This window comes from Poecilia formosa, unplaced genomic scaffold (assembly GCF_000485575.1).
Source record: "Poecilia formosa unplaced genomic scaffold, Poecilia_formosa-5.1.2 Scaffold159, whole genome shotgun sequence".
Lineage (NCBI taxonomy): Eukaryota > Metazoa > Chordata > Actinopteri > Cyprinodontiformes > Poeciliidae > Poecilia > Poecilia formosa.
In genome coordinates, this window is record NW_006800098.1 from 293,900 (window position 1) to 306,514 (window position 12,615).

Below are 12,615 nucleotides of genomic sequence, written 5' to 3' on the forward strand. Positions count from 1 at the left end.
TGACAATAACAGCCGTCTCGGTCCCTGCTTTGCCTCTCAGCACACACACACAAGCAAAGGTGGAACGAGGAGGAGTGGAGCAAAACTTGTTGAATGTTAATGGCTGGTTGTTTTTCTGCACTGCCTTTTCTAGACACCAGACCTGTCTTTCTTCTTTATGTTGTATCAGATCCCTCTTACCATTCATTTCTGTAATGACTTTAAATAATATACCAACCTCTTGTTTTCCAGAGATCAAATGTTGCACAAAATGACAGGTAAATAAAGTGAACTGCACTTTTTTTTTTCCAAAAAAGATTTGAAAGTGTCATAAATACTCTTAATTCTTCATATGGACATTCATCCCTAATGTCTTTGTCTGCAGCAGTTGTTATGCATTTACAAGTAAGCTATAAAAATTAAACAACTTTACATAGAAATATTTAAGGGTATAAACATGTTGACATCACTAACATTTATTGATTTATTAGATGCAGTTATTTTAGAGATGTTTTGCTTGTTGTAGTAATAGAGGTGTGTTTCTTTAGTTTAGTAAGCAGTGGGAAGGCAGGAAAGACTGAGTAGCATTTTGACCTTTCTGTCAGCTGATTCTGTAGCTAGGCAACCTGGTCACAAGGACAGGATGGTGGTCAGCCAAAGAGACAGAAGTCAATAACTGCTTTAAAAGCTCCTCTTTTGGTCTTAAGAGCTTCATCTTTCCGACTGGGAAAGGCACATAATTCAAGCTACATCCAGCAACGGGTGGGGGCAGGGGCGTACTATGTTGAAGTATGTTATATACAGCAGCCAGAGAAAACTCCAAGAGTTTCTCCAGCTTGTTTTTTTTTTAGGGCTATAAACTGTAGCAAATGAGACAACAAGATTTAGTGTTTTGGAAACCACAACTTTTGAAAACCCAGTATAACTTGTTATCCCAACTGGTCCTCGCCCCTTACTAACTGAATTTACAGACATAGTTTAAAGTGAAGAGAAGAATGGCCATGGATTTATTGTGAGTCTGCACCTGGGGAATTTTTTTTTTCTAGGTTTAGTGAAAAATGGGTTTTCTAAATTATTCATATTCTACGATCAATTTTAAAGTCACTCTTTGTCACAACAACAAAAAAATGTCCTTGGAAACCAGAGCAGTGCCAAAGTGAGGCAGATCTGGGCTTGTTCAGCGATGGACCTTGAGATAGAAACATACAGCTAGCACGTACACAATGTAGTTAATTAAAAGAAGATTTTGATGGCAGCGTAGTAAATTTAGTACTTGCGCTGCTGACAGAAAAGCGTGAACTACTTTTGAGTTTGGATTCTTTCCAAACGAACCCAACATATACCAGAAACATCCTCAGCGATCTCCATTTCCGTTACCTTGGAGGCTTCAATGAGCTGAATTTTATTTCATGTTGGGCAAAATCTCAAAATGTCTTTTTTGCCTGAGGCGAGAGGCCAGTGTCCTTGTCAGGGTATGCATAAGGAAGGTAAACGCAAACACACCGAACTCCTTCGTATATCCCACTCATCCTTCTTGGTCTCCCTTAGAGTTCACTCAGTATAGAAATAGTGTTTTCTGTCTTAATTCAAGTCTCTTTCACTCTCCACTCTGGCCTCCCATCCTCGCCCTCCCTCTTCAATCTTTGGCAGTCTTTTATCCCTCATGCTTTTTCTCTCTCTCTCTTTTCTTCTCCCTCTTCATGTCTTTTTTCTTTTCCTCAATCTCTTATCCATGCTGATGTATTTCTCTGCAGGGGGTCACTTAGGTCCGCTTTTTAAAAGCAGCATGGATTAAACGTGCTTCATTTTTCTCCTTAACTGGATCATTTGTATTTATTTACTTGTCTTATTATTGACGCCTGCCTTAACTAGAGAGAACAAAAATGCCTTTTAAAGGGGAACCGGCACCCTCCCCTTAACCCTGTTAACCCCAGAAAGGACCTAAATGATGATAAATAGACAATGTGGTGACTGGCAACGCAATCAGTGCTGGCTGAGCATGATCCATACTATCAATGGAGCCGCATTTCTCTGATTGGCGTATGAGTGATGGAAGGAGTTACACGTGAGTTATTATGTGAGATGCGAGCAGATTGAACCATAACGTTGTTTTCTCGTACCCTTATTGTTCACTATTTGTTGTACTGAACAAATAAGCTTCTGACGCAATAGGAAAACCCATAAACATAGAAATCTTTCAAAAAGTAGCTTGAACTTTATTGCTAAACTATTCTAAAGTCATTAAAATCAGCCCAAATACCATTTGATAAGATTTTTTTTTTGCTCTTATCATCAAAGACATGGCAGGTAATACTTTAATGAAAATTAGGCTGAAAAACCTAAAAAAAAAATGGAATTTTTTTTTCTGTTTTATCTTCAAAGCCTTTGTATATTTTCCACACATAACCTTTTTCATTGACAAACAAGCTCTCTTGGAACATGTCACCTCAGACCTTCATCAACAAACGCTCCCTCAAGCGGGATAAAAATAGGTTGCCTGCACAGTTTACCAAGATCTTACAATTGTCGGTGTTCGTCTAATTTGTTCAGTCTCAGTTCAATACTTCTGGGCAGACGCTGGAGGAAAGCTTGACAAGAAGCCATCTACTATGGCCCAGATTAATAAATCATTTCATCTCCAGCCACTCCCACTGGATTGTTTCTTTACTATTCAAAAAAAGATAGCTTAGTCCAGGATTCAAAAGAACATGGGTCCATCCTCCACTTTATGTACCAACTTAGACTAACAGTGCATGCACACCAGACTGTTACTTCACTGGCAGGTGAAGTTTTCTTGACGTTGCCTCCATAGAATTATCCATAGATGGGTGCGATGTCGGTGTGGTTCAACCTAATATTGATCACGAAAGATTATTTATGTCAATCAGGATTTAAACACTCTGTTAGCTTAGATAGGATGGAGTAAGGGTTGAAGTATTGGAGAGAAAGTATGTTAGAATGTCAAAAGGCTTTTCCACTATGTTGTTAAATGGATATTTATTGTTCACAACATTTAATGACGAGAAAAACGTGTCCTCCATTTGTCTGCCCTTTAAACCTCAAGCAATCAGAGTGACAAAATAACCTACAGATGCACCATTCAGACTTCTCCATTGGTGCCTGGTCTTTTGTCAAAAATCGTTCAATCGTTCATTATTTCACCCCTCTTATTACTTTTCTTCCAGGAGACCCTTTAATGCCATCCACTGCTGGAGTGGATGACATCTTTTTTTCTTTTTCTTTTTTTTTTTTTTCTGCCTCTGTCTCAAGAGTTGCAGCCCTTTGGCTCACTTTATGTTTAGAGCTGTGATGTACCAGAGATTATGACAAATGGCCGTGCCTGTTCACACACTTGTCTCACACTATGGAAGCCTGCTCTATCATTAACAGAGATCTATGAATGTCATTTTAGAATCTGATGTCAGAGCAGACGGGAGTCATGGTCGATATATATGTTGGTTTGAAAAATGGAACGCGCTATTCCTCGTAGAGTCTGTTGGTGTCCAGATCGAAAAGGAAATCCAGACATGAATCTTAGGGCGTGCCATGGCATGTGCTTGATATGTTCTCTAAGGACTGTAGACTTAGACAAAATCCTGCTTCTTCTGAGGAAATATGCTGACTTGTACAGCAGGAGGCTCTAAAAGTGATACAGGGACACCTTTAGGATAGAGGAATGTGTTAAGGAAGAATGAGCAGGTGATCTATTATTCTTTATTGCATAAAACCATCCAAAAACGCCTTTTGGCTTTTGGATGGTTCTTGACTTTTTTCTGTTTTCTGCTCAAGAAACCTTATAAAAACCACTTGGATCTAGAAACTACCTTTCATCTCCTATATTGCAGTAATATTCTTATTTTTAATTGAGCAAACACTGTCCATTTTCTTGTCAAGATTTTCTGTTTTAGTTTTTCACGACCCGCTGTCACGGTTAACTCTTTTTTTTTTTTCTTCCTCTTTTCTTTGTGGTTTTTGACGTGCAGCATAAACACACTAATACAGACACCTGAGCCGACCTCGGCCTCCCTTTTATTTGTCCTTCTATCAATAAATCAGGGATACGGGAATTTTGTGTCTTTGCATGGGTGCATGTGTGTATTGGGGGTTGGGTCGTATGAGGAGAGGAGTTGTTATGGAGACCTTTACTGCTACTGATGGCAATAAGTCGAAACCCCTATATGACTGTTTAGATTTACCGTCTCGGGGGGACGGAGGGGGGGAAGAGCACACTCTTAAACTCGCACAGTGCAAATAATACACTGTATATGACAGGATGACTATATTTATTTCAGCGCCACGTGCGGTTTTATTAAGCAAGCCGTGAATCTCTCTTTGGTTTAGTAAATAGTGATGAGACTGGATCAGGTGATTGAAACTGGGTACTGTACGTTGTTCTCGACGTTGCAATATTGACGTGCCGGTGATTTCTTTCACTGACTGGGAACGTGATGTTGGATTAAAAATTCAGCTAATTAATTTGAAAGTAAAGCAATAAAGGAGATGCCGTGAATAATGCATGAATAAATTACAAGCAAATTAATCGATTTGCCATTAAAATACATTTGTGAATGTTTTTTTTAGTGAATTTTCCCGTTTCCTTTTGTCTTCTTGCGTAGAAATGTTATCTCAGCCAAATTAGAAAACCACGCAGCCTGCTATAATGAGTCATTGGGACTGTTGAGAAACATTAGCGTACTGCTGTATCCATAAATTACTGTCTGGATATATGAAAAATCCATCTGAAGAACACATTTTTTCCTCTCCTCTTCATTAATATTCACATAGACATGATTCATGTATACTTCCTCAATCAAAATAAAACTTAGATTTATTAAACTATTCATTTTACATGAAGACGTGTTGATACGTAAAACAAGGTTTGGAATCAGATTGAGCATTCAGGACCAAAGCAGCTACAGACAGACTTGAGATAAGAGCCTGACTTTAGTCCAATGGGCTGTTTTTCTCAGAACCAATCTATGGCTTCTGCTTCAAGGTTCTGTCACTGTAGTCTCCCTCTCACATATAGAGAACTTGGCTTTCACTCAACAGTCCTATTTGAATAAGCATAAAGTTTAATTTTGGCAGAAAACCTGGATTTTATGTGACCATTACAATTTATTGAAGTCTAGATTAGTGCTTTTAAAATTCAGGAGATACTTAAGCTCAGTGGTGTTAAATATGTTCGCCCATTTGCTAGATGAACACATTAATTAACCCGTAACAAAATGAAAAGTTATAGAGCGAGGACAAACCAGAGGAGAAAAATGTAGATCATGCCTCTGGCCCTCACTCTTCCTTTTATTTCTGTTAAACTATGTAAACATAATTACATCAAGATTTTTGTTTTTGGGAACCTGATATCGTGTCCTTGTTTAAGAATGCCAGGCAGCTTTGGTTGCATGGGAGCTGGTTGATTCATAATTGTTTCGTCAACTGCCATGTCCGTTGTTATGAAACTGCTATGCATCAGCATTCAGCCGTTCTACTGTTGCCACAAAAAACTAGAGTTTAAGCATACCTTACAAATTAAAGCAACATCCAACGGTAGTTATTAGTTTTACCATATATCTTTAAATAATTAAAAGTGGCTTTTGTAATATTTGGAATATTTCAAGAAATGTTCAAAAGTAAGGGGCATGTTTCATCATAATTTGCAGAATTTAGCATGTCTGTTTTCGTGCTTGGCTCTTTCTGCTCCACAGCAGTCACATAGAAAATGACACGAGAGCATTTAATGTAAAAACGAGGGAGGGGAACACTTTGCACCGGCTGTGTGCGGTTGGCGGCAGGAACTTAATGTTAATCTTAATGACAGATGATAGAGGGATGCAACATCGCGCTGCAGTGTGTGTGACAGTGTTATTGTCTCTGTGATTAACTCAGCCATGTTCGCGGCCCTTTCCCCTGAGAGAGAACCAGAGATTAAGCATAAATAGAAGTACCTCTGTTTAGTTTTTCATCAAGAAATGCTCTTCATTTCAGTCCCACCCTCCTTTCCTCTCGCTGCCTACCCCTCTCTTCCTCTCTCTCCCTCTCTGGGGCCATTACTGGTGATAAACACGGCGGTTTGTATCAGCAGGATGCACCTGGCATTAACGGGAATGCTTAAGAAAGTAATTAGTGTGCTTATGTGGCTCCTCTCCTCCCTGTAGATGCCCATAGGCGGTGTAATAAATGAGCGCCAGGATCCATAGGAATAGGATGGCAGCGATTTCTGCCAGCGCCGTTGTCATCGTTCAGCTCCCCCCCCACCCCGACCGACGCAGAGCGATGGTCTTGTCATGCGTTCTGGCAAACGACTGAATCTCGCTTTGATAGATCCGCAAATGCAAAAAACCTTTTCGACTCCCAGCAGCGTAACGTTCCAGGCTGCACCGCGAGAGGCAAATGTTGGGTGTTATTTAAGTTATAGAGGTGCTCCGGAACTGAACTCTTTGGAATGAGTACTTAATCCCTTTTTCTTTTCACAGAAAGGTAGTTGAGGAAGTAGAGACCACACTTACATCTTTTAGCTAACAGTAAAGGAAAGTAGCTAGGAGCACATTTGTCTGCCTTAGCATTAAGAGTGGAAAAGTGAAAAAGCTCAAATTTGAATGGCTGCAATCACTCAGACTGCGTTTAGAGCTGTTCTACAAAGAAAGAAACTAGAAAGCCATCTTACATTGACTGTAAAGGACAAAAACTAAAAATAGCACATTTTTGATGCATCTAATTGTTGAAGATTTGGAGACGAGCCCTAATACAAGACTCCAGGAAAAAGACCGCATATAGATTTTTTTTCTTTTCCTTTTTTGATCACTCCAAGCAATTAAGACCATGTGGCGATGGCGCATATGTACACATCTTCATTGCTACAGCTTCCTGCTGCATTGCACCCTGGGTAATGACCCATGCAACCAATCCCACACTTTGTATCCACCAGGGGGGTAATTCCTCTCTCCAGGATGCAAATCAAACATCTGATTCTGACTACGGGGGCTTGGCTTCATCGCCCAATATTCCTTTGAGATGTCCGGAGTTGCTGGCAGGCAAAATCCCTTTGCCTTTCACACCCATGCGAGGCGCGCCTAGTGAGGCAGATGCTGTGTCCTGAGCACTCATGTGAGCAAAACGATGACACCGCTATTAGCATAATAGGCCAAGAGGCATCTGCATGCGTAGTCATTATGGATTTTTATGGGGTGTGTGAACAGAGAGACAAAAGCAGTTACGCCGCACAAGACATCCGTGTCAGTGGAATATCCTGCTGCTGGGATCCCACTCCGAGACACATTTAAGCCAAAAGTCGCATTTAAATACATTTACGACTACGACAAATATGACTTATTGTAAACTATTTGCACCCCTTGAACTTTTAGGTTCCAAGAGAGAGGTTTACGTCATCATCTGAACACGATCGAGGTAGTAAAAACGCAGACCTAAATCCATCTGAGAGTCTGTGACAAGTTGGAAAATTCTGCTAAAGTTGCAAACCCAGTAGAGACATACCCCCAAAATTTGAAACTTCAATAGCAACAGAAGGTTGTCTTTCTTAAGTGTTGATTAAATCGGCTGTAAATAATTGCACACCTCGAAAACCAAACAAAATTCACCAAAGTTTGTGCTTTGCAACTTGACGAAACGTGGAGATACGAATCATTTTTGCAAGGCGCCGTATGAATAATAATAATGCCATTCATTATATTCCATCATCTTCATTAGCAGCAGATGATACCTTGAGGAAAGACTCACACATGCTAACATGAAGTGATGTGTTGCCTGCAGTATCAACAGGCATATTACCATAAAACAGCTTTTATATGAATACCGAGAGATGGGCGACTTGTATGTAAAAGAGTCGAGCTGCGTGGCTTCAGACAGATGTTCAGAATCGTTGGATTTGTCCAAACGAGCGATCGGTTATTTGTCATGAGAATTTTTAAGCATATTATGGAGAGACTACTTTACCAGAAGGGTGTACTTTTTGGGTAATAATTAGCCTCATTATTACCATCATTACTTTCCCGTATTCAAAATATCTGCTCTGAATTATATATTTAGTGTCAGAACTCCTACTCTGTGCTCTGGTGTATTTCAATTTTTGTGGGATGAAGCTATTTTTATTTTTTATTTTTTAGAACCCCTTGGTCTCTCTGGCAATATGTAGTGGTGCAAACAGCAGTCTGTGGACCTTTGACCTTACCTGCTGCAAATAGTGTTGCAAGTTCTTGCCTCAGGTCTTCCAAGCTGGAATGATAGTAATAATAAAAAAAAGGAAGGGGAGGGTGCACACACACACATACACACACATTCTGTAATCTGTAATGTAGCTCAGTGAGCTCTAAGTACCCAATCTCTCTTGTGGTAAAATCAAAGATTTAATATCCACGTCTTCCGTATTTACGAGCCATTTTTTAACTGACCCCCCTTTGCATACCGTTTGTTTTGCTTTTTTTTCCCTTTAAAGTCCATTTACATTTTATATTATTTAGCCCGTTCTTGGATTCATTCATCAGATCCACTTTATCCTCATACAACCAACCTGTTAAAATGCTTTTCTCCTCTCGCTTTCTTTTGTTTCCTCTTTTCATCCCTGCAGGAGGTACGAAGTGCATCCAGTGTGTGGAGACCTCCAGGGCCAGATTCTGAGCTGCTACAAAGACAACGCAGGAAAAACTCTGAATTGCTCCAACATAGCAGCTCTTTACCTGCAGTGTGTTAACAATGCCAAACAGGTGTGTGTCTCCTGAAGTAAGCTGTTTCTTTTAGAATGTTTCTTTTGTCTCATCTGAACTCCATTTATTCAGTTCCGTAACACTAGTTATACCTAAAATACGGTTATTTTTGTCACTTAGGGCATACGACTGTGTTTTACACACTTGATATTGTTTAGAATGCCTTTATGTATCACAAACACTGTGAGCAATCAGTGTATTTTTATAAATATATTCTCTCTATTCTGCTGTTCTATCTGGCTTATATCCTCCTATTAACCAATCCTATATTACTACACGACAGTTGATATAAATCAAGTTTTTTTTGTGCATGTTGATGTTGTCAGTAAATGTGTAGGGCACTACAAATGAGCTTGCTCCGTAGCTGTTTGAAAATCCAGGTAATTTAACACGAGGCTAACGCAGTCGGTTTGACTTCATTAGTCCCTTTATAATAACCATCTTTCCCCTTTCAAAAGAGTGACAAACGTGTGCGTGCATCTTCACGGAACAGTAACATGTAAGTTTTTGGCATTTTTCATTCCGATAGAGCAGATTTCTGTTTGGTGGAGTCTGTGTGAATTACAAAGTAGTGCCAAATGTCTGTTTGCCGCATCGTATGTTAGCCCTTATTTAGGTACAGCACAGTATTCCTTCGCTAAAAAAAAAAAATCGCAATTAATTTGCATACAGTGGCTTAGAAAACATTCACATCTCTACAATGTTGTTACGTTTTTTTTCCACATTGCAACCACATATTCCAATATGTTTCATTGGAATTTTAGGTGACGGACAAAAAGTTGTGAATAATTCAGAAGTGAAATATTTTTTAGTATAGAAATAGTTCAATACTTTGCAGAAGTATCATTCTAATGCACTGATATTATTTAATTGTACCTCTGGCTGTATGTTTAGGTTGAACCTCCACTTTATATAATTCAATTTCCCATGAATTAAGTCAGCTTTTTTTTTGTCCCTGCTGAATAAAATTATCCCCACACCATAATGCTGCCACTGACATGTTTTACAATTTGGATATGTTATTTGCATAAAGTTTGGCATTTAGTCCAAAGGTGAATTTTTGTCCAGAATGCCTTCTTTCACAGTTCTGCAGCTTCTCCTCCTTCCCCTCTACTACTGGTAGCAAATTGCAAATGTGATTTCTTTTGACTTTCTTTCACCAAAAACTTTCAGGTTGCCACCGTTCTAGAGAGGTCAGACTGGTAAAGTGGCCGTAAGAGTAAAGCCGATGAGAACGATTCCAACGTTTCAGATGTTTTAAACGTCGAGAGAAATACTCTCGTTCCACTTCAACGTCATGAGCCGCTCAGCGTTGGTCTTTCGCGGTAAATCCGAGAAGAAGTACTGAACTTCGTGTATGCGTCGTGACGAAAATGCGGAGACGTTTAAGGAACGGTAACTCAACTCTAGTGCTTTTGCGAGGCGCTGTCATTTTAATGTTCACCCTCTATTGAAACTTGCGCACCCGCTTCGAGAGCACAAACCGACTGAATGCTTTTAAACAGGAGAGCACAGCTTCCATGAGGTTACCGGCGCCTGAGCAGATATCACTAAATAGCCTGTTTGAACCTTGCAGTGTGTTTCTGTAATACGTGCTGACACGGGCGTTCCCTTCGCCGTCTCTGTTTATATTTAATGTGATAAGTCCAAGTGAGCAGCAGACGCCACTAGGACAACCACCGTTCTCCGCTCAGTACAAATGCAAATGTTTTCCTTTTTTGTTTTTTTTCTCCCACCATCTACCTCCCAAAGTCAAAACAGGATGGATCTATAGTGATGTCACTCAGGCTGATATTAACCTGATTCCCCTTCTGTCTCGCGTTGCCCCCCCAAAAAGACTCAATTTGCATTCATAGAGCTTTTCTATTAGATTTTTTTCTCTCTTTTCTTTTCCCTGCAATTGCATTGTTTTCCCGGAAATGAGGAAAACTGAGTTTTGCCTCTCTCTCGGTCACTCGTGGGTATTAGTATTAGATCTAAAAGTCAGATGCAGGCACATTTTTAAGCTATACATCATGTAAATTGCCCCGATGTTTTATTCATCTCGCGCCGCCCGCGCGCGCGCGTGTGTTTGCGCGTTTGCCCGACGCCGCTACCTGTAACGCTCGTCAGAATGCGGCGAGGGGTGCGCTCACATTCTGGCTGCTGTGTTATAATCTTGTAAATTGTTTGGAAGCAAGCCGGAGACGGCATGGTAATCCGCTTGTGTTTATCGCCCGGCAGCAATCGCGGCGCACTCCTGTTCATCTGGGCTTATCTGTCTTAAGACTTGCTTTTAAAGTCATTAGGTGTAAAGGAGACGGTTCCGTGATAAGGCTTTAAAGGAATAATATGCAGAATTACACAGCCGACAGAGTAAAATGGGAAGGAATGAAGTAGGGTTTGATATGAGCTGATGTAGCCTCCTGATTAGGATGTTTATGCAGCTTTATCAGAGCCTAGCAGGAAGCCGCCGCAAGAACAAAGGGACGCTCCTTTTTTGTTTTAGCTCTGCAGGTCAGAAGATCCAAAAGTGACCTCTAAACAGTTGCTTCTCATAAGTCGGAGACGCTCGGTAGCGCGGCCCAGAGAGTCTTTTTCTCGTGACGAAATCGGTTTCCCCTTCAAATTCAGAAGTTGACCAGAACACGCAGCCGGCGCCAGGGGCACCGACAGCGATGTCCAAGCTGCCGTATCGCCACGGACGGCGGCCCAATCCCCCAAAAATCCGACTTCGACAATGCCGACCCGCCAACCGGAGACCGTAGCGCCGTCAGCCGCTCGGCCTTTGTTACTGATAATTAGCCCTTTTATCGCAGCAGTCAGTGATAACATTTAGACCCACTTTTGCTCTCCTTTTGTGCCCTTCACCCCTCACCACCTCTTCATTCCTTTCTTCCCTTCATCCCCCATCCCTTCATCCCAAGTCACATTTCTAATGCATTCAGCTCTTAGCAGGCTTGATAGCAAGCAGTGAGAAAGAGGCGGTGGAGGTACAGATAAAGTCTCTTCTTCCTCTCTCTCTCTTTCAATGAATAGGAGTTTATCGCAGAGGCTGATCTCTCCATCCACTGCTTACCGCCTCATTCCATATTCTTGCTGCATGACTGCCTTTTTCCTCCCTATCTCTTCCTTCGCCACTTTATTTTTTAGGCTGACCCGTCTGTCTGCCCTGTCAGTCTCAAAAGCCTGAGCAAGATGCCCGTCTGTGTTGTCGGGCCGAGTTGTGTTTTTGCAGGCAGTGGAATGAGAAACTGGCCCATGGCGCAGTCATTAAAATCCATATCTTGTCTTTAACTAGTGCATTGTTGCGTTTCACAGTTTATTAAATCTCAAGAGTGTCTGTGTTTTTAATTTATTGTAGCTTCTGGTTTATATTTCGCCAGACAGAATTTCAACCCTTACAACTTCTCCTACTTCATGTTTTTTTGTTTTTTAAATCGGTGTTGGAGTTTTTTTTTAATTTTTTTAATTTTTTATTTTTTTGCTGAGCCAATTATTTGTTTACGAAACTTAACTTTTTCCTCTTATTGGAATCAAAAATGTTTAAAACTCGAAAATAAAGTAATCTTTTGTTACTTCTGTTGAAACATGAAGAAAAATGCAGCTCTTAATATGAGCGCATTTATGCAGTGGGTGGAAATCCCAATGTTAAAGCCTCTATTATGCTGTTTTTGAGCTGGTTATATGCAGCAACTTTCAGTCTAAATGCTTTTTGTGACTTAAAAACAAATCGTCTTTTGATACATTTCCACCAATCGGTGTTCTCTGTTAGGAGACATCTTGATTTGACAATGTTTACTTACTCTGTCTTTAAAAAGTTGGGATTGTAAGGACGTCTCTTCAAGCGACAGATATTTCTTTCTGTTCTAGCGCTGGACTCTTTAACGCTGTCCCCATTAAAAGTCATACTTTTGTTGCAGTACGACGTTATAAAACG

General features: G+C 40.5%; 1 protein-coding gene across 6 annotated transcripts in view; it reads left to right on the plus strand.

Moving 5' to 3' along the window:
• chchd3a (coiled-coil-helix-coiled-coil-helix domain containing 3a) overlaps positions 1-12,615 on the plus strand; it is a 62,156-nt gene that overhangs the window by 48,005 nt on the left and 1,536 nt on the right. For 3 of the 6 annotated variants that reach the window (XM_016677660.1, XM_016677661.1, XM_016677664.1), the window contains 2 exons: positions 8,561-8,696; positions 9,155-9,195. In XM_016677660.1, the coding sequence (XP_016533146.1) occupies positions 8,561-8,696; positions 9,155-9,195 (177 nt within the window). The remainder of the gene's footprint in view (positions 1-8,560; positions 8,697-9,154; positions 9,196-12,615) is intronic. The other 3 variants (XM_016677662.1, XM_016677663.1, XM_007564423.2) reach the window with 1 other exon arrangement.